At 41.2% G+C, this 21,463-nt stretch overlaps 1 protein-coding gene across 1 annotated transcript; it reads right to left on the bottom strand.

Annotated features, from left to right (window-relative positions):
• Nucleotides 1-9,146: 9,146 nt before the first annotated feature.
• On the bottom strand, nucleotides 9,147-20,000 carry hs3st3b1a (heparan sulfate (glucosamine) 3-O-sulfotransferase 3B1a). Its single transcript, XM_029438009.1, has 2 exons — nucleotides 19,204-20,000; nucleotides 9,147-10,962 (listed from the first exon to the last, which is right to left on the bottom strand). Exons 1-2 carry the CDS (start codon nucleotides 19,695-19,697, stop codon nucleotides 10,344-10,346), a joined length of 1,113 nt encoding a protein of 370 aa, XP_029293869.1. The 5' UTR covers nucleotides 19,698-20,000; the 3' UTR covers nucleotides 9,147-10,343.
• Nucleotides 20,001-21,463: the final 1,463 nt, after the last annotated feature.

Here is a 21,463-nt window from a genome sequence, read left to right as displayed (position 1 = left end):
TTCCTAATTCACGGCCCATAAATGATCCGACATGATGTGTTACATGAACCTCAGGCTGTTGCTGAACTTTGACAGGGATTTGTGTTAGACGCTGCAATGGGTAGCAGAAACGAGGACGAGGGCAGTGAAGCCATGTCAGCTATTATACTGCTCTCAATTTAAATTAAGAAATTGGTGGTGTGCACTTGCTTCCTGTCTTAAGAAGCTTTTTTAAAGATTAATTGCTTCAGACCATGCTCTTACAATGTAGGTCAGATATTGAGCTTTATTTTGGTCTGTTCATTATTTGCAGGAGGAAAGGGAAATGAGAGAGAGAGAGAGAGAGAGAGAGAGAGAGAGAGAGAGAGAGAGAGAGAGAGAGAGAGCCCTTGAAGGAGCCTCTAAACCTTCTGGACTGTCCTCATGTTGTCTCTGGGTGGAAGTTGAGTTCTTGATGAGCTAAAAGTGATTTTTTTTATTTCGTAGGGCATGAAACCATCTTTAAAGGTCTTTTATCCTGTGGTTTGCCATGATTTGTTTCTGATTAATGTGGAATTTTGGTATTTTTATTCATGTGGATACGTCCCCTCCTGCTACCACACACACACACATGCATTCATCCTTAGCCCTAACTCTGCTTGAGCACAGTCACACTGCGCTGACAGACCAAATGCGAGAGACGCCAAGAGTCAGCTGACTCTAAAAAATTGCATCCCAGCGCATTGGGGAACGCAGCCTGTTTTCATCTGCTTGGAGAACAAGGAAAGAAAAATATTACCCTGAAGGCAAAATGTAAGAAGAATAAAAAAACATAGGGAAAAAAATGTATTTAAAAAAAGGATTTGTAACTGTCATACTACTGGAAATTGGTTTTACTGAGAATTTACAGCACAGCGTACAACACATTGCAGTTGAAGCCAGGCCACGGTAAACAAAGGACGTTCCAGGTGAAACAAGAGAATAAAACCTTCATTTTATTTGCTTTCAAACCTAAAAGTTAAACAGACATGCTTACAGGGCCAAGAAAAACGATAAAACATGTCAACACTTTTGTAAAGTCCTCTTGTCTCTTTAACCTCAGCAGACTGTTTGAACTTCTTGCTCCTCTCTGTCTCGGTTGTACGGAAGTGGAAACTTTTTCACCATCCATCATTGTATCCATTTTCAAACTGCTTGTCCTGGTTAAAGAGCAACAGCTTGTATCTTACAGGGTCTCGCACTATTCTACCTTAATTATGTTCTCCACAGTTACTGTGTACATTCTTTTCTTCGCTTTCTGATACGAGCAACAGTGAGAAAGAACGTTTATGAGTGGAGAAGGTCACTGAGCCTTTCTTTAACTTAGCAAGAGAGTATTGTAGAAGAATACCCAAACCGAGGCATCAAAGTTTCCTCCTTCGTTTTGGATTAATATTATTCTTTCAGTCACAACCCATATCTTGTCAATTTAAGTGATGGAATAAAGATTGAAAATTAAAGCTCAGTCGTCCCAACCATCAGAATTTGATAACAAAAGTAGCATTACTACAGTCACTGGCATAATCTGCCTGTGAAGTCCATCACTCACCAACAACACTTTACCTTGTAGGCCACCAGGCTTGAACAGAAAATTGATGTTAACGTTAGCTTAGAGTCCTGAACCTAAAACATTTATATTAACTACGAGTAATGAGTTAGACAAAATAGCCACATCTAGCAGCCTAATCTCTGACTATAATATAGTTATTACATTAATAATAGTAGCTGTATTACTTGAGGAATAATTCAATTAGTCTGCCTTGTCTCTCCTAATGTAGAGCAACTTCCAGTCCTCTCAGTCATGGGTCACTGGTTGGTGGAAATGCTTTAGCAAGTGACCAGAGAGGAACTTAAACTGTTTAACTGTGTGACGCTAATAAGTGGATGTAGCAGGGACGATGTCACAGTGCTGCAAATGTGGGATGACATCGAGAAAGTGTGTGTGTGTGTGTGTGTGTGTGTGTGTGTGTGTGTGTGTGTGTGTGTGTGTGTGTGTGTGTGTGTTTAAGCAATGACGACATGAGTTACAAAGCCAAACCATCCACCCACCCGCCACATTATTATCCCTCCCACCCTTTCCTCTCTGTGCGCTGTTAAAGGTTGCAGCAGGAGAGCCAGAGCTGAGCAGGAGAGCAGGATCGAGCGGGTAGTCGTCTGCGAGTCCGTACAGCTCTACGTGAGTGTTAGGAAAGAGGTTATTGTTAAATCTGATATTTACTCTTTTTCTCTATATTTGTAACTTTCATTAACACTCTAAGATAGGGCAAGGCCTCGGCAGAGGTCTGCGCTTTCCGAGTGCTTCCTTCTAGATTATTTGTGTGTTCGATACATTTGGTTTTCAACTCCTCACAGGAGCACTGTTGAAACATTTCAGAAAAGGGTTGGAATGGTAATGAAGTCACATTGAGTTAAGTTATTGGATGAATCCTCCCCTCACAGTTTAAATCTAGTGCCAATGCAGAAAGCACAGTATACCCTTTATCTAGTGAGGCAGAGCGCATGGGTGTGGAGGTCAGGTGGTAGATACGTAGGTGCGTGGCCAGTGTTACTTTTAGGAGACTCATGTCCTGACAAAGATCTGCAGTTAATAAACATCAACTCTCCCTAACCTAAAGGTAGTTTAGTTAAGTTGTCTAACTCTAACCACACCTTAAAGCTGGAGTCTCGGGTCTGCATGGGTCAGGGTCTCAGCTTCCAAATAATAGACGGGTCCGGTTCCGGTGTGAGTGGGACATTTCCGGGTCTTTTTGGGTTCAATGCTAACTTTTGGACCTGTGAAGACCTCCAATATAAGGTATTTGACTCAAAACTACGACAACGTGATTGCCAATGCCAACAATAACTCAAAATTCCTCTCTTTGATCTCTTTGGAACTATTTATACTCCTTATATATGTTCTGACAGGTGAGAAGAGATGTATTTAAGTGTGTGTATATAAAAGATCGGGGGTGTTTGATTGAAACAAACCTTGATGGGTCTGGAGCCTCACCTTCTCAAACTAGCACAGCGGCACTCAGCACCCTCAGCATCGCTTGTGACGTACATGTAACACTCACTCACTGAACAGTTAAATGGAAGGTGACACGTGAAGGAAAACAACAGAACAAAGACAGTTTCTGCCCTATAGATGAGATGGATGACCTAGATAAAGATCTCTCTTGTGGTAATGACTGAAATTAATCCCATACTGCGACCACCTTCTTGTCCCAATCTTCAGGCATTGGCTGAAACGCAGGCAGAGATAATGGGAGCATTTTGCTTGTGTACCTTGTTGATCCGAAGACTCCAGTGAACAATAAATCCATAGATATTGGAAATGTTAATGATAATGGGAACAGCTTCCAGCAGCATTACACAGAGTTTCTATATGTCGCGCGCCAGTGGCTGTGTTGCGAAGCTATAGCAGAGTAGCTTCATTGTCCTGCCAGGAAGGAAAGAGAGAAGATCAGAGGAGGTTCTATAATAGGTCCTCAACATAACTTCGACCAGCTGGCGTACACCCACAGAATGGAAAAACTGGTCTTTAGGGTTTAGCGTGTTGTCTCACAATGTGACTTAATGGAAGTCATCAAAGGGAAAAGCAGCGGAGAGTAAGGTTTTGAATGAATTACAGGCTTTTAGATGTGGTGAGAAGCAGCACTTGCTTGAATACGGAGGGGAAAAGGAAGACGAGTGGGAGGATTCCTGGTGAGAGGAAGGCTTGACTTGGGATACATTATTTGGCAGATTCACTGTTTGGCTAAATTAATGATGAATAAAGTTTGGTAGCATTTAGATTACCCATCAATATCTGTGTTCCTCTCGCCATCATCTGACACGGTTTCTGCCTGTTTCCAGTTTGAGCAACAACAACAACAGTCACAACATAGCAAATATAGTAGCGCAGAAAGGAATGAGAGCTTGTCATCTCAGTTACAATGAGTGACAGCACTCCCCTGATACCATGGCAACACAAGGAATTCTACTCAATAGAGCCGATGACGAATCAAGACCTTGTTGTTCGCTGCTTTCCAACTGAGGACAGCAGGGGGAGGGAGATCAAGGACGGAACTCATTCAGATCAGGAATAGTTTGCCAGCTTTATATAGGATATGAAATGTGATCGCGAGAGTGACTGCCATCCCTATTGGGAATCAATTTCAGGCTTGCTATGAATTATTTCCACAACTTAGTGGTTGGTAGTGTGAAGAGTGCAACAAGGCTAAGAAAGAGGTTTTACAGAAGGCATCTCATTTCAATAAATGCTGCGATTTTCCAATAACCCTTTGTGGCATTTAATGCACCTTGGGTTTGCAATGTATTGGGCCGTGTTCGCACCATGAATAGATTTGAGGATACTAACCTTCACTACACTGGTATCCTCTTTAAGATCAAAACAGATTTCTATTTCAATGCCCACACAATATTACATTTTTTAATTGAATTAGTTTTTATTTATTTTTCTGTTTTTCCAGATTAAATGAAAGAATTGAATGATTACATGATACATTACATCCAGTGTGAAGGGTTATCAGACGCCAACACACTTATTTATTGTTCTTTTAGGCAAGAAATATATGAATATATATGATATAATGTGTTTTGCCTGCCACAATTCTTGAGGTCTATTGGAAAAAAAACACCAGAAATCACCAGAAAGGAGAGATAAGTGATACGTTTTGGGAGATAAACAGAGTCTGTTGCAGGGGCCGTCTTGGGAAATTCCCTTCTCCATTCTGGCATTGATTTAATTTCCATTTAATCCCAGAAGCAGGAGTTTAACGAACCAATTAATTGCAAAATCAGATTAAATCCCAGAAAGCCTTAAAATGATCTCTGTGTGAAGTGTTTCTCCGATGCTCAAGGCACACATATTACTGTCCCTAGTTAATTTTTATTGTAAGATCTCTGTTAGAAGCCAACAAGTCCTTGAGTCGTGAAATCCCACTCTATTCACTTGTTATCCTTGTACACAGACACAAGGAAATATGTTCCGCAACATCATTTGATTAAATATAATGCCGTGTGGGCTTTCCTCTGCTATGCCCTGTAGTCAGGAGTTCTATTTTTCTTTTTCTTATATCCCTATCTATGACACACATTCGCACAGATACATGTAACTGTCTGGCCCTGAGGCCGTCTTAGACAGAGAGCTATGCCTTCCACTCCAGATTAGCACAAGTTAAAGGGCAAGGATCCTCCTGCTCTGCCTTTCTGGAGGTTGCAGACAGACGACAGACCATGGGACAGTCAGTCCAGTCAGTAATCCCACTGAGAGTCCCACAAAACCCTAACCCCTCAAAGTCCAAATCTTGGATTATGAAGGTGACATTGGTCCATAGAGAATAGGGGGCTGTACACACCTCATTACAGAGAAAGCAGGATAAGGCTGGAAAAGCTCTGAGATGTCTGAGCTGGGTGGGCTCACAGGTGGTAGAGCCTGAGTCCCTAATGCTCATTTGCTCTTGCTGGCCCCATGTGATGAAAATTAAAGAAATTAAATTAAAAGGCAAATTCAGATAAGGCAAGCAAACTTAAGCTTTTTTTTATGTGCTTTGTGCAAAGTTGTTCAGATATTGACATTTCTGCCATAATTCAACAACCAAAAAGGTTTTGCACTCTGGGACACAATGAATGAGGTAGAGTGATAGAGTCATTACAATGGCATGCCACTGGGATTTGAAGAGGACTGGTCCGGGCTAATGGACAGTCCAAATTGGTACCAGGCAGGCGGGCGACTGCAACAAATAGTGCTGAGAGACCACAGACTGAACATTAACAACACGACTGCCTGTATCGGTTAGAGGGCACTTCTCCCTTCATCCCTTTCCTCCAGGGAATCTCTGGTTACATCAGCGGTGGTGATGCAATGTCTTCACAACATCACAGCATCAGTTTGTCCTCTGAACAATATGAACACGTTTTATTATTAAATAAAAGCTGATCAAAATTAAGAAAATAAGAGAATGTTTGCTAATCCCAATGATTGGCACGAGGATGAGAGAAAGAATCCAGGCAACTTCAAAGCTCAAATTAAGAGCCATGTTGAGTGCCATATGTGAGGTCTAATAATCTCATTTGACAAAGCCTGAAGCCCCGACCCTTGGAGAGCACTGGGGATCAGCTGTTTTGCATAAGGTTAATGGTTTAAAGACAAAGGACAAAAAGGTTTTGTCTTCTGGACACTTGAACTGCAACAGAATCCAGAGTAAACTAAATTCAAGTACACGATGGGAGCATTCTCAAGTGGCATTTTAATACCAGCAGCACAAGCTATGCTAATGCTTGGAAGCTAATTAGAGTCAAAGCAATTACTAAATCAAAAATGTGATTAAAAAGAGGTCTGACGACTTTTCTTTCTCCAAGCCATTTCAGCCCACGATGAGCTAAAAATAAGTGTAAGTAAGTAATAATGAGCTGCATGGAAACATGTTATAGAGACTTGATAACAGTCACAGTTTAAATGTGAAGCATGTTAAAGGTTTTTGACAACTGCTAAACTATAACAGCATTATTGTGAAAGTGAAATAGTACGTTACGCTTTTTTCTAGCTTTCATGTTAAAGTGAAATATGTGCTAACTTCTAGAAAGTGCTGTTAATGGAGAAGACTCATTGTAATCTACACGGCGTGTAACAGTTAAGTACTGCGATGGCATTATCACAAGGGAATTACTCCCTCTTCGCTTGTTCAAATGTACAAACGTTAAATAAACCGTTAAAGCTTCACAACACATTGTGAAAATTAAGTTTTACACTTAATTGTCCTTTTTATACACTAGGCCCTGGAGCAATGAAATCCACAAGAGAAAATGAATTGTACCAAACCACAACTCTGTTGCATTTGAACAGATGCCGGAGAGAAATCTGCCTTATTATTTTAGGGACAACATGTTGAGAAATGTTTAATTATACTATGTGTTATGACAAGTTGCGTTCAGATGCAATCGAGCATTCACAGCACTGGATCCTGCCAATGAGGAGCTGATGTATTAGCAGCACATCGAGATTTGACCTGACAAGCCCAGGGTGCGGGTGTTTTGTGCACAAATCTGTCATTTCTTCCTCATCTTTCAAACATAAATTCTCACCCATGTTGTATTTGAAGTTGCATAAATCAAGTCGGTAAATGCCACACAATGCCAAGAAGCCATTTTGGAAGAGGGATTAGATTTGAATTAGCTATGTCAGCACATACTGTATGTCAACTCTAAATCTACTGTCTCAGATTATTGCTTGCCCTTCCCATCGGATTAGGATTAAGGGTTTAGACAATGCAGAATAAAAGATTAAGGGCCAGAGAGGAAGGCAATTGTCTTATTAATCACTGAAACAAAGTTTAACCAGTAAGAATGATCATCTTTTCATTCTGATTGTGATGCTCTGTGGATTAACAAGATGTTACTTCTGTCCTGTCGATCAGGTTTGATCTCGCCTCCTGTATATAAAGAAGCTTCAGCTGAATCGGAGCCACACTTCCTGTCGATGACTCAACCAAATGTTGAACATTTGCTGTTCCTTAACTTTCATGAACTTCTTTAGATTCTCAAAGAAGAGGTTGTGCGGATGGAAAAAAAGAATGATTTCCTCACGATAAGCAGAACAAAATAGACCGGCTGCCTCACCTTGTATAAGCAAAAAGGTCAGCAATCCAAAAAAAAGTAATAAAAGCTCATTTAATCCCTGCAAGGTGCATTGAGAAACATAACTGATGTAATTTTCTCTGCAGGACTCAACACACTTTAGGTTTCAAATCAGTGAGAAGTTTCTATTTTATTTTAAGTACTGTAAAATATATGTATTACACCCCTTAATTTGTCATTTTGTTGGTTAGATTTGGAGGTATATGCCTTTATATACGTGTCTGCTCTACAGTAGGCTTCCATGAGTGACATTCTTGTAATACAAAGACTTCGCATTGACATCATAATGAGGTGACAGTTCATCTCGCTGCCAGCACCCAATCTCCACATTTCTGTACATCTGTTCTCTAAACCAAACAGTGTGCTGATGTATGATGTTTTATTTTTCCTTCGCTTGTATTCAGCCGCTCTGATTCTATTCCCTAGCGGTAGCTGCCAAGTGAATGTGTGAAGTTGCTTGATGCTGAGGGCTGCCAGGTGTCTTATTTTCCTCGTCTTTCCAACCTTCAAACAACAGCAGCCTCCCTTACAACAGCCTGGAGGGATATGCGCTAACAGTAACTCCCCAGTTGAGAGCCTAGCAATTACAGCACCCCTCCTCTATCCCTGTAATTGCAAAAGGAGCTGCTTCCTCCATGATCAGACTACCAGCATGCCACCAGGGAGACTGACTTCATCACCTCTGGCAACCCCAGGTAAATGAGGGGGTTTTGCTGGAGAGTTAAATAAAGGTTGTTCGTTAATAGAGCGGGGTGATTCATATCTCGCTTGAACCATAACCTTTTTCTCTTGTGCTGCATGATGGATGGGACAGGTTGATTGAGGCAAGTGCATAGACAACTTGTGGTGCTTCCAAAAATATGACAGAACGTATTGACGGAAGATTAGTGAATGTTTCTGGAATAAAAGCAAATGTGTGCAACTGACTGTGATTCAGCGACTGATTATTGTATCATCAGCAGCATAATGAGCAAGATTACTTCTGCGTTAGGTCATGGCTCAAACAAACAAACAGGAAATAAAACTTCTTCCTGTTTACATCCACATAAACACGTTTAAACAGCGGCTTGAAACTGGTCCTCACTTTATGTTGTTTGTGTGTTACCGAGGGACATAAAGGCCAGTGTGTTTCATAATAATAATAATAATAATACTAATAGAGAAGCCTGACACTTTGTGTTTCTGGGGGTCATGGCAACAAAACCCTTTGGTGGCATGGGGGTGGGCGGAAGAAGCTTAAAGTAGTTAACTCCGCTGTGCTAATTAGCCAGCTGATGGTGAATTAGACACAGCAGTGCACCTTTGCCTGCAGGGATCCAGAAATATATACAGGTAAGGTGGGGGTAGTGCATTAAAGAGAGCCACAAGTACAGCATTTTAGGGAAATAAAACAATGACACAAATGGGTAATGTTGATATACAATTCTTTTTAATGTAATAAAGCCAAAGATGAGAGACTGTTAATGTTTTGGTAAAACATGTTTATTTCTTACTTCATAAAGGGGACATGATTTAATCAATTTCTCAGTCAAACCTGCTTCATTTCCATGTTTGTAAATCAATGCATACAGCAAAATAGTGCCTGTAGAACAGCGGGGTTGCAGTACATCACTGGGGAATGACGTCTGTTAAAATGCTAAGAAATTAATGTCTATAAAGGTTAAATAAAACTCAACCATACATGACATTTAAATTAGGATTTTTTTGCCCAAGGAAGGTTTATTGTACTTATCTTCAGCTACTAAAAAGTAAACTACAAAGATGCTTATTTCAGATGGTGTATCATGGGTGAGGGCATCATTAACACATCGAGTATCACCTGTGGGCTGTACAGGATGATCCATTAGAGCCATTTCAGCACAGATCAATGAATGTGATTAAGCCAGATGAATCATTTTCTTTTTGGAAAGAGCAAGATATTATTAGGCATTATGAAGCTTGTGCAGCAGGTTTTTGGATTTAAAGAAATCCCAGAAGTATTGTGACAGGACCCTCTATTGGATCTTAATCAACATTCCTTTGTAGAAACCGTATACATAGTGGTTAAGTCCAAACATTGCAGTGGAAAATTTATATTATTATATTAATTTGAAGTTGGCTCAAGGGTCAACAATAAACTTATTATCATTAATGGATTCATGTTTTATTGCAGTGCTCAAAAGATCCAGGCAGGGCCATCACTCAGGTCTAATTGACATGATGAGGCGCTATTACTGTATTGATCCACCTGGCAAGTGGCACTGGATCAGCTGAGGCCTGTATCGACCTGACTAAGTGGGTCCACAAACCTCTGAGGGTCAGGCAAATGTTAAGGGGATATTACCATTTGTTTGTAAAGTTGGATCTCGTTCAGCTTAAGGTGAAGCAAAAGCAGTATTTGGAAAAGTAAAAGAAGAGGTGGCTATGAAGCCAAAAAATATATTATTTCTTAGTGTAAAATAAGGATACTGACCTTGCTCATAATACCCGTAAAAACGTTGTGCTTTTAGAAAAAATGTTCATGTACTCAATGAGGATTCAAACTTGATCGTGAAGTGTTTGGTGGATCGTGAATAAACCTGGTTAGGCAGCTAAGTGAGTTAATATCATAACAATAAATTATCATAAAATAGACTTCTGAACTTTTTACACATCCACCAAATACTGTACATACACTGTATAACAATATCTCCAGGGTGAAAACACAGACAAGGAACCAGCAGGAGTCTGTCATCATAGTGTTCCTCTCAGTCCCAGCCAAAGTCATGACCAGTCATCTGGTAGAACTTTCTATTAAAGGGTTTATAAAAGTCCCTTAGCCTCTGGACCACCTCTGGGTCGATATTAGGATGGGTTCTTCCTTTGGTTTTTCCCAAGCAGTGCGGCTTGCTGTTCCCCTCAGGTCTCTTAAGGCAGGGGAAGCCCTTCGCTGGGTTAAAGTGGAAATGCTTCTCCGTTACCACCCTCCTTAGCCCGAGAAAGTCCTGGACGCGAGCCATCTCACCTGCGGGGTCGCTAATCAGACGCTCTCCGCTGACAAACAGCAGCTGCTCCAAAGGGAAGTACTGGAGCCAGCGCTCAAGGTGCTTAGCATACATGCCAATTTGAACAGCGCTCCATGTGGTGTCAATCAGACCTGACGACATGTTCTTAAAGGTCAGGCTCTCGAAAGAGGGGATGTCCGGCTTCTTGGAGCGAGTCTGGGTGTAGTCCGATATGGCCCGGGTGACAGGATCCCGGACAACTACAATCAGCTTTGTGTCTTTGGACATGGTGTAGATTCTTGCGGGGACCTCCTTGGTGACATAGTAGCTTGGGGTCTTCTCCATGGTTAACTGGCCCTCTGATGACTTGGGCATCAGTTCCCTGCAAAAGAACACAACCACACTCATTTACATTTGCGCTGCAGGCACTCTATGGCACAGAAAAACAACTCTGTACTATTTCACATTCTATTCTTCTTTGCACCACTTTTAAAAGCTAACCACTTACAAAAGCCCCCATACAGGAACATGAGATTAACATCGACACAGTAGCTCAAGTAATGTCAGGCAGGAGCAAGTCAATCATCATCAAGAAGACAATTGTAGACGTGAGCAACATTAACACAGTATGTGAGTGTACCTCAAGTGACAGGAACTGCTAGATAAAGCGAGAGTCCACTCAATCATCAGTGACAATGCACAGTTCATGACATGCTCCAAATACAAACCCTAAAGAAATACATTCATCTCCCGCTGCTGCATTTAATCTACCTTAAGACCTCAATCCTCTTTCAAACCCCACAAGCCTCACATTGAAATATTCCACACCTCCATTACATTATACAAAGCATGGTTTAAGTGTGAATAGGCAGAATTATGCTTCTTAATGTTATGCCAAGACAGATGACTGTGACTGCACCTTTCTCCTCATATTTGTCTGTCATTTTGTGTAAAATGTGAATATTTGGAGGAGCCTCGCATTCCTCAGGAGAAAATGCAAAGCTCGGGAGCTGTCTATTCCCATAACTGCATATTCTTCTTGACCCTGGACGACTCTGATTGATCATAATATAGCCTGTTAACTGCAGCCCTGACTGGATAATGGCTAAAGTGAGCCAAGGGGGATTAGGACTAAGCCAAACACGATGGAGCATTACAGGCTGGTTGACTGCCTTGTTGGCTGGCTGGGTGGGTTGTCTCTGGAGAGAGAAGGAGACATATGTGGCAACGATGATGAAACTCAATGGTAAGCAGTTAATCCATGAAGAAATACAAGTGATCACACAAACTCCTGTACAGCTGCATGCAACCCAATCAAGTTACATTTTGTGAGACTGTGTCAGAGCGATGTCAACTTAACTCCATGTAACATTTTATGGGTTAACCACCGTAAAGATGTAACAATGTACAATGTAATGCTATTCAACAACACCACAGAATACATACTCAATAGCTACACAAGTTGTGTAACCTATTACCAGTGTAAACCCAGTAAAATGATAAACTCTTCACCAGCGATGAACACTTCCCCCCCCCCCCCCCTTGTTATCTGTGTAAGAAGACTTGCACATGCTGTATGTAAGTGCAATGGAGAGAAGCTCAATATCTTCTTGGGGACTGACGCTTGTGAGCACAACATCGCTCCTCTAGGTTTTGTAGCCTCGCATAGTAGCAGAAAATGAGATTCACACACTGAAGAGATTCAATGGATTTATTTATTAACTGCATCAAACTAACATTTCGGTCCCTGCAGTCCTTCATCAGAGCATGCAATCTCAAACAGATTCAACCAATGCCTTGAAAGCCAGAGCAGTGTGCAGATATCTCCTTTTCTGCTATATGGGGATGGAAATACATATAAGCCACGATGAGGTGTTCACAAGCATCAGCCCCCCCAACATACCTCATTATGTCAGTCAAAAGGTAAATCTTAAATTATTAAAGCATTTGGTAAAATACTCATGTTTCCATTGTGAGCGTCGAACAACGGGTACGCAGAGGAGCCATGTCATTAAAGTTACCACAATCATTTCCAACCATCTGTTGGTGCACACACACACGAGGAGTGGCAGTATCCCTCTCCAGACCCAGCAGCTTTCATTTTGCATGTGGTGGAAACGAGCCGAAAAATGGTCTGCGACATCTTTGCTGTGCAGAGCACTGGGAAAAAGCTTTAGTCATTATGGGAGAAGTAGGCATCCCCCATACATCATTAGTGCCATACAAACACACAAGGGTTTCTCTTTCAATGTCATCAACTTATGTCACCTGCTCTTTCCTTTCTATGGAGGCTTGAGATCTTACACATTTATTCAACTCCCTAAAGTGTCTTACTCACCATTGTATGTGGTGGAAAAAGCACAAACCTAATCAAGGTAATAGGTGTGAGAGACACAAACAACTCTATCAGAACCCTCTGCAATTATCCTCTGCATCTCTTGGATACACACAAGCGGAGCGCTGTAGGCCTTTATTGGGGCCTCAAGGGACACAAAAACTTACTACCAATCAAACATTCCACTTAGTCCCCGAGCAAAACAATCTGTGTGAGAAGTGCATGCATTATTCATCTTAGCAGAGATAGAGCAAGGGGAGAACATGTCTGACTGCACGAGGAGTGAGAGAGTTGCCCGAGGGAGGCAGATGTAGCAAGCTTTCACAATTTGTTCTGCTTAATAAACAATGTCGCCTGGAACCAATAGGTTTCAGTGCATCCTCATCTATCAATCAGCCATGCAAAGGCATCATCATTCAGCTTCAAGGCAGTAAAAAAAACAAAAACACAAAAGCAGTCCTTTCTCTAGAGTTGAGCCACAGCGTGCTGACTTTTGCCCCTCCACGGATTTTATATGTTTCTATACCACTTCATAAAGTTAAAAACACGGCTTTTACTCTAAAATTGCAACTCTAAAGTCATAAAGACAGGACTCTTCGAAGATGGTGCACTAAATATGACTCTATATTGATGCTTGGGCTTACACGTAAACATCTTCTTCCCTCTAACATGTCGTGTTGAACTCGCAGGAGAACAGCAGGGGCTGAGGAGATAACGGAGGGAGGCAGAGAGGAAGACTGTTAAGAGAATTAGATAAAGCTAGAGAGGAAGGACTGGAAGGAGCAAAGAGAGGATTAGATGGAATCAGGTGCACCTCTCGAAGGATAGAGACTGCATGGTCGACCCCCCTGACCCAGACGCCTAAGTCTAAGTTTGAAATCGCTGTCCACTTCATATTCTGTGTCTGCAGTTTCCTGCAGCAGTAGCAAAGAAATATCGCCACTACTGCAACCTACAGACAGATATAATAATCCAGGAGCAGCGTGTTGCGTAATTTCCCCCGTGTTTTTGTCTGCAGGGCAGACAGGTGTGTTCATTCTGGGGAGACGGCGTTTGTAAACGGGTGCCTTGTTTACATTTACCGCTATCAGAGGTAGGAATTTACAACGTCGCTGCATGCGGCTTTGTGCTCGGCTGCTGGAGGACGCCCTCAGTGATGAGTTCGCCAAAGTAAGTACGGTGCAGAAAACTCCACCAAGACTTACACTTTTTGTATCCTGCAGCATTCTGCTTGACTGACTCTAATTGGCATCTATATTTCAGCTTTTCAGACCACTGTGACAAGGGACTGCTCCAGAAAAAAAGTCAGCATTATCTAATGTCATGATGAGTCCTAATCTCACACTGCAGCTCTGAGAAGAGGTTGGGCTGCTGTGGGAATCGTTCTCAAAGACAGGACGAGAGGTGGTGGTATGCAGCCACTTATACTAATCAGACCAATATACTGTGAGAAAGAAATCAGAGAGGAAAGCATCTTTAGGAGAGTAATTTGGTCACTGCAGCGCTTCTTATCACGTGTGTGAAAGTCATGCCATCGCGTTTTACACCCTTCTTATATGACATCGAATAGCATTCAGTATCTCAACACATTCCTGAACAACAATGATAGTGCATTATTACTGTCAGTATGCTGAACTCAAGGCCGCCTGGCTGTCTGAGGGAGACAGCCCCCAGTTTGAAGAGAGGAAGAGGAAGAGGAGGAGGAGGAGGAGGAGGAGGTGGAGGATGCATGAGGCATTCGGGTTTCCCCCACACAACTGTCAGCCTTACATTAACAGATTCTGACAGTGACAGTCGGTTGTTTAAGGAAGCTTTTTTTCAGGTTGGTGGTGCTGGAACAATATAAACCAACAACCACACTGGATGTTTGTACCCTCTTTCTGAAAGTGATCAGAATTGGTGCAATCAATAACAGTATGTATGGATGTGTGGTTACTTTAAATAAAATGCCTTTATTTAGTGCAACTTTGGAGATAGTTAGTCAAATGGAGCATAAGAGTGAGTCTCCGTACACTGTGTTTCACTGTGAACAGGTTGTTGTGTCTGTCTACAGCCAAGAGAGACGAGAGAGCAGGTGACTATAGCGCATGGGTTCATGTAACCAAATGTGGTTTTATATAGCAAAACAAAATATGTCAGAAATAATACAGTAATTGTTGAATATATTCTGATACTAATCTAAAACGTTGGTCAACTGCAGCTGGGAGTGTCAGAATGAAGCATGTTCATACGAAGACAACTCATTCTTTGTATGCAGTGCATGTCTCTAACATATGCAGTGATTGGTGCATTTAGATGATTCCACACATGCTGGTCTGAGAGGATCAGCAATCGCAAACAAGACTTCAAAGAAGCAAACCAAAGATGGCTGAGGCAGATTGGTGCTAAAGTTGCTCTGACAAGCTGTCAGCGAGTCTCTGCCGTGGAGAGAAAGATAGAAGCAGGAAACAACACATTCTCTCTGAAGATACTACAAAAGAGAGAGATGAGGAAGTCAACAACTCAAGGGGATATAATGGAGTGAACTTGTTTTGTTTCAGCATTTCCAAAGTGCCGTAATAAGTGCTGTGGTTTGACAAATTGCTTCAAGCAAAAGCCCAGGGGGTTGTTGCAGCAAATTAAACCTTCAATCTCCAGAATAGGGAGGGGAGATGCACATTACCAGTATTGACAATCTAGTGGACTAATTCTAGAAAAGATAGCATCATTTAAGTCTATCGGTGGAAACAATCTGATAGAGTCTGACGTTTTAAAGTGCAAGGTTTTAGGGTTTGTGGAAATATTTTAAGATTGTTAGAACCAACAGCTAGCATGTATGAATTGTTTCTTTGAAGCATCTCATTATCGACACATTTTCCCTTCTTTGTCTGTCAGTGTGCTGACACATTACTTTAAGCCGGGGTATATACGTCTCTCACTTACATCGATCCCCCTGTGTCCTCGCAAAGAGCTAAAAGTGTTGAGTAAGTAATATACCACCAGTGAACTCAAATGAACCTTCTCTTGGGAAAAACACTACTTTTCCACACAGAAAGTCAACTTTCGGTCGAAAAAACTGAAGTGTTTGAGTCTTTTTTTGGGGCAGGTTCCAATGAATGCTCTTTCTGATGAACTCCTGCTGGGATTCGTCAAAGGGCACTTTCACCCTTCTGAGCACATTTGCATACAAAGTGAAGGCAGAGAAAACATGTTTCACACTAATTGTCTGCTCTTTTATTGTCAGGGTTAATGCAGACCTCAGGGGTTCTCCAGCATCCCCTTTCATTGAGCTCCATAATACTGTTGCGCTTTCTAAAGACTCACTTTAAATTTACTGCCCTCTATCTGCCACTGGCCTGCAGTAAGCTTCCCCAGGGCTCTGAGGAGGATTAGGCCCTCTTCTCTGACACCCTCAGTGAGTTAAGAACGCCGCTCATTGTTCTATATATGGAGCCTCAAGGAGGAAATACACAATCTCAGCAATTAAGTCACATCTACTGTATAGAACACAGAGGACCTTGATTTGAGCATGCATTCAGCAGATGAGTTATTTACCTGCCAAAATGAGACCGGAAGGAGGAAGTTATTAAAGAGAGGAGGGGCGCAAGGAGTCGATGCCTTCTGTGTGAGCGTGCACAATTGTCTGCCTGCTTCTCTGTTTATGCTGATGGGTGACAACGTGCTGTATTGTGGTTGGTGTCCCGCTGTGCTGGGGCCTCTGCGCAATGTGGGGCCTCCAGCAGGATGGACAGAGCAGACCTCCAGCAGGATGGACATACCAATCACAGCAGATAAATGGCATGGACACAACTCAATGCCACCACAGGAGCTGATAAGCCCACCCAGCGGACTACTCCTCTCCCCAAGCTTCTGCACGCCATTAGTCTGGGGGCAATGATGTGAAACATATGGGGAAACAAATCCATACACATCTTCGTCGGGCTTTATGGTCTTAGGTTATCTTTAGAACTGACTTGTGTGCAGACGACACAGGACTATACGATTTCAAAAGGCTTCAAAAAGACATACAGCTAAAACATTGTGTATAAAAGTGCTCATTTATTAAGATGACAAGTAAGCACAGTGTGGAAAAAAAGTCCTTCGTTCACGGTATGCTCCACCATAAAGCCAGGCGAGTGGTTTTCTTAGCTTCACTAAATGATCATTAAGAGTTGACTTCGATGTCATGGTGCTCTGCTGTATGGGGTCAATCTGCGGCACAGCGCTCTCACTGTGACAAATCAAGCCAAGTTGTTTTAATTAGGCAGATCACCTCTGTGGGAAAAGAAGCCTTCATTATACATGTCCCAAGATGAAACAGTTTCCCACATCCGCAAGCTGCCACCGTGAACAAGTCGCTGGCATGTCTCAATTATACAAAAGCACTTCTTTACTTATACAACATTCCATTGTATCCATCTTTAATGATAGCTTCTCCTCCTTTTACAGACATTACTCATTGTTACCATGCATTGCCCACTAGCGCATCACGTGTTGATTGTAAGAACAGCATGAGGACTTATGGAGATATGTAGAAAATCAATTTCAATTTGTTTTTCCTTGCTCAATCTGTAGAGATGGACAAAAGACCACTCTCCAAACACTGATCGTCCAAAAATGTCCTAAACCTGTCCGGAAATTCTTAAAGGAGCTTAAGCGAGAAGTCCTTTGAACAATGCTTCACTTCCCCTATTGTATCTTTATGAAGCCAGCTTTGAAACAGTGTCTAGATCCTTTGACATTGCTTGTTAATCCCTCGGCTCAGTCAAATGGATACTGGAAACAACATATCTTATTATCTCTTATTAACAATGTGGTTGCTCTGATGTAAGGCATTCAATGCCAAACCATGTCCTGGAAGATTTAGGGTCCTTAAAAGATCAATACTTTCTACAAATATAGTGTGTTTTTGATTTATTTCCACTTAAGAGTAGCAGGTTGCGTAACAGCGCAGCTGAGTCAATAATAAAGAGCTTGCATATTGAGATTATGAGGCATGGTACAAGGACAACAGTTGCCATGGCAGGGAATACATTTAAATGTTTCGTTGCACAATGTCGAAGGTGTAAGAAGCCTCAGGTAGGTCCTGGATCACTGCTTTTGACGTTGATGTATATTTGAGTTGAAGATCAAAACAAATGACTGCAACTAAATCAATTCCCTGAAACTCATAATGTTGAATCACGCTCCTGGCTGCTCTAGGGTGACGGCATGATGTAACTTGCTGACTCCTAACCACGGACCAAGGTTGGTTTTTCTTTCTTTGAATTGCATCCAGAATTCAGGTCAAATCTAAATGGAAGCTCTGCTTTATCTTTGTTTACCTTGTGCCCCCTTCTTGTTAGAAAGTGACAGCAAGTCTAGATCCAAGTACGCATGTAAAAACATTCTAGGAACTCTGAGTGAAGGTCACGCAAACAAGCAGAAAATCGATTTCCTTTGTATGTGAACATGACTGAGAAGAGTTGCCAAAAAATGTCAAGTTTTAGTTTTTATAGAAATGGGAGTCTATAGTGTTTTGCCCTATGACCTGTGGTGTACTGGCATTAGAGGGTTGATTGCACCTGCAGTTGTTAAAGCTGTGAGGTGCACAATTTAGATGTTAAAATGTCCTGCACTTCATAACGTGTACATCAACAATTGTGTAGGGTATTCTAGAAACTGCTATCACCTGATGTCACACTATAAAATAAGATATTATTACATAATGCTTGTGTTGTTGTTGCAGTGACCTCAGGCCAAAATTATAGATTTAACCAGTGAAAAAAAATTAAATAAAAGGTTATTAATTAACACGACAAACTTTGAACATCTTTAGAGTTTAAAGTCACCTTCCGTTTACGGTCCTTTAATACATTGACGTAAATCACAGAACAAATTAAACTGCTCTACAAAACCTTAATCTACTTTTAAATGAGCATTCTTTTAATTATTAAAAAAAAAAATGTTATCTATCAGTCTAAAATTGCATCGCACGGAATCATTATTTTATTTTCTCACTTTCACAGTTTTAAATATCACCTTGCACACCTAATATCCTTGGAAACTTAGAGAAATGTGAGTTTATTTCACAACTGGTTAACACATATATGTTCTTTTACTGTTGCAAAAAAATGTTTTATGGTGCAATTAGAAAGTTAAAGGTTACATGAATATGTTTGACTTTTTATTTAGCTTATTATACAGTATTCCAGCCTGCTGTCTTGCGGTCAAATCATATATAACAAGTAGACAACAGTTGCACAAAGGTTGTAAAGAAAATTCCAATCTATCTGTGGATTCATATGTATAAACAGATCAGTGTTATACCTGTACCACTCCAGTCCCTTGTCGTAGTTGCGGTCGAAGAAGTGCGGCTCTGCTCCCACCGCTCTGATGTCTGGATGCAGGCGCAAAAACTCCAGCAGCGCCCGTGTCCCTCCTTTCTTCACCCCGATGATGATCGCCTGGGGCAACTTTTTACTTTCCGACTCATTAAGGAAAACTGACAAGGCATTATCATCCAACGCCTTCGCCTCGCCTCTAATTTCATACCACTCTTCTCCTCTGCTGTCCAAGTCGTTTTCGTTGATCAGTAATTCCCTGGAAGCCCCGAGAAAGGACTCCTGATTGTCAATTTCTGAATCGTTTTCGTGTCTATTCACCGAGCCGTACGTCAGGTTAGGCATAGTTGAGCAGTAGCCAACACAACAATAAATCATATACACCCAAAGGGACAGCATTATGCAGAACACAAATAGTTTGTTTTTCACGTGGGATGATGGCACAACATGTAGATTGTGTAAAATCAGACTATATTCCATAGGACCGTCGTGAAAAAGTTATATTCCAGTTAACAGGCATTTTGGCAAAGGCGCCACACTCCTCTGTCATGAAGGGATCCTGGACAACCGGTGCACAATTTCCCAAAACACAAATTATAGCCAGCATGGAAACTGATATTGAAATGTACACCTGGCGTTCACCCCCTGCTTCAACTCCAGTTCTGTTTGGATAATATGATAGAATTTCTAATTCTTGTTAGAAACAAAATGAGAACAAAATAAATAACAAACCAGGAAATGAAAATATCGCCAGGTGAGCGATACGCGGGTCAGGGACTGAGTTTGTCTCCCATCACTTGCTCTCAGTGTGTGAGCGCTCACACAGCAGCACCAAGTTATCTACGACAGGCAACAGCATCAAGCGTGCCAGAATATGACAAATCTACTTCCGGTAGAAACTTTCAAAGTAAACCTGGTGAGAATATAGTGAAGTAGGCTTAGTTTAAAAACAAAACAAATATTTGAATCATGGGAAACAAATCATCCAGCCCTTGCAAAGTGTTTGTTGTAAAGTGTTTTCATATATGTATTCATTCCATGTATTTACTACCATGATGTCATGGTAGCCTATCTGGTAGTCTACATCATAATGTATGGCAATAACAATTACTGTATGCAAAGTATCATGTATTATCATTTGTAAGAAATTATGAGTAGACCTACGGTGTTCAGACACTGGATTTCTTGCATTGATTTAAATAAAAAAAATGCTTTTCTGTACAAAATACTCAATAACATCGCTTTTATTTTGAAAGCTGTAAATGTTCCGGTCCTGTTCTGTCTTTCTTTGTGTACATGTACACTGGATGACGTTACAAAGCTCTGTCAGAAGTAACATGTGGCTCGTTTTTATTTCAAAATATGATGGAATAAGCATTAGATCAGGAGCACATGTGGAGAAACAACATATTTTCTTAGAATATAATAAAAATAATAAAGTTTGAGATGTAAGAACCTAAAATCAATCATCCTGTTAGTCTCCTCTTATTTGTTAGAATGCATAAAATATAACCTTTTCTGACCTGTCAATTTGAATTGATAACATTTCTGTTAACATTTTGGTCGAAATTTGGAAAAATTGTGCAAATATGAAACAGATTCATAGAGAATAGAGCTCTCTTCTGCTCATGCTCTTAGAATACAAAAGTATCCCACACACATTTATCTGTTTACAACATCACATGTGCACTTGTGTCATCAGAATCAAAATCCGAAATACATTTTAAAATAAAAAGTATATATATATAAAACATAGAGAAGTTAAAATAAAAATGTGAACATTTGAACTATTTCCAATCGCTTTAGATACCAGCAGACAAACAAGTGACATAACTTGAAATCAGATCAGCTGTTTCCTTTAACAGCTTCACACTTTTCCTGATACCGTGGGGCGAATGGTTCAGGGAGTCCGAGTTAATTGGCATCATAATCCTTCGTAATTGCCCTCGTAATCATTCCAAACAATGTGAACATGCCGTTCCACATAAACAAATGTTATCAGTGTGTTTTGGGGATCCATAAAAGTTAATAATTTACACTTTAGTCGTGTGGTGGTGATGAAGGTGTGTTACCATGAATGCTAAAATGCCACCAAAAGTTTGCTGTGTGTGTGTGTGTGTGTGTGTGTGTGTGTGTGTGTGTGTGTGTGTGTGTGTGTGTGTGTGTGGGTGTGTGTTAGCACCTCTTCTGGATGCAGGGTCAAAGGCCTTCAGTCCCACTGCACCCCTGAGCTAGCAGAGGATTAG

This window comes from Cottoperca gobio, chromosome 8, assembly GCF_900634415.1.
Source record: "Cottoperca gobio chromosome 8, fCotGob3.1, whole genome shotgun sequence".
Classification (NCBI taxonomy): Eukaryota; Metazoa; Chordata; class Actinopteri; order Perciformes; family Bovichtidae; genus Cottoperca; species Cottoperca gobio.
This window is presented reverse-complemented; position numbering and strand designations above follow the sequence as displayed.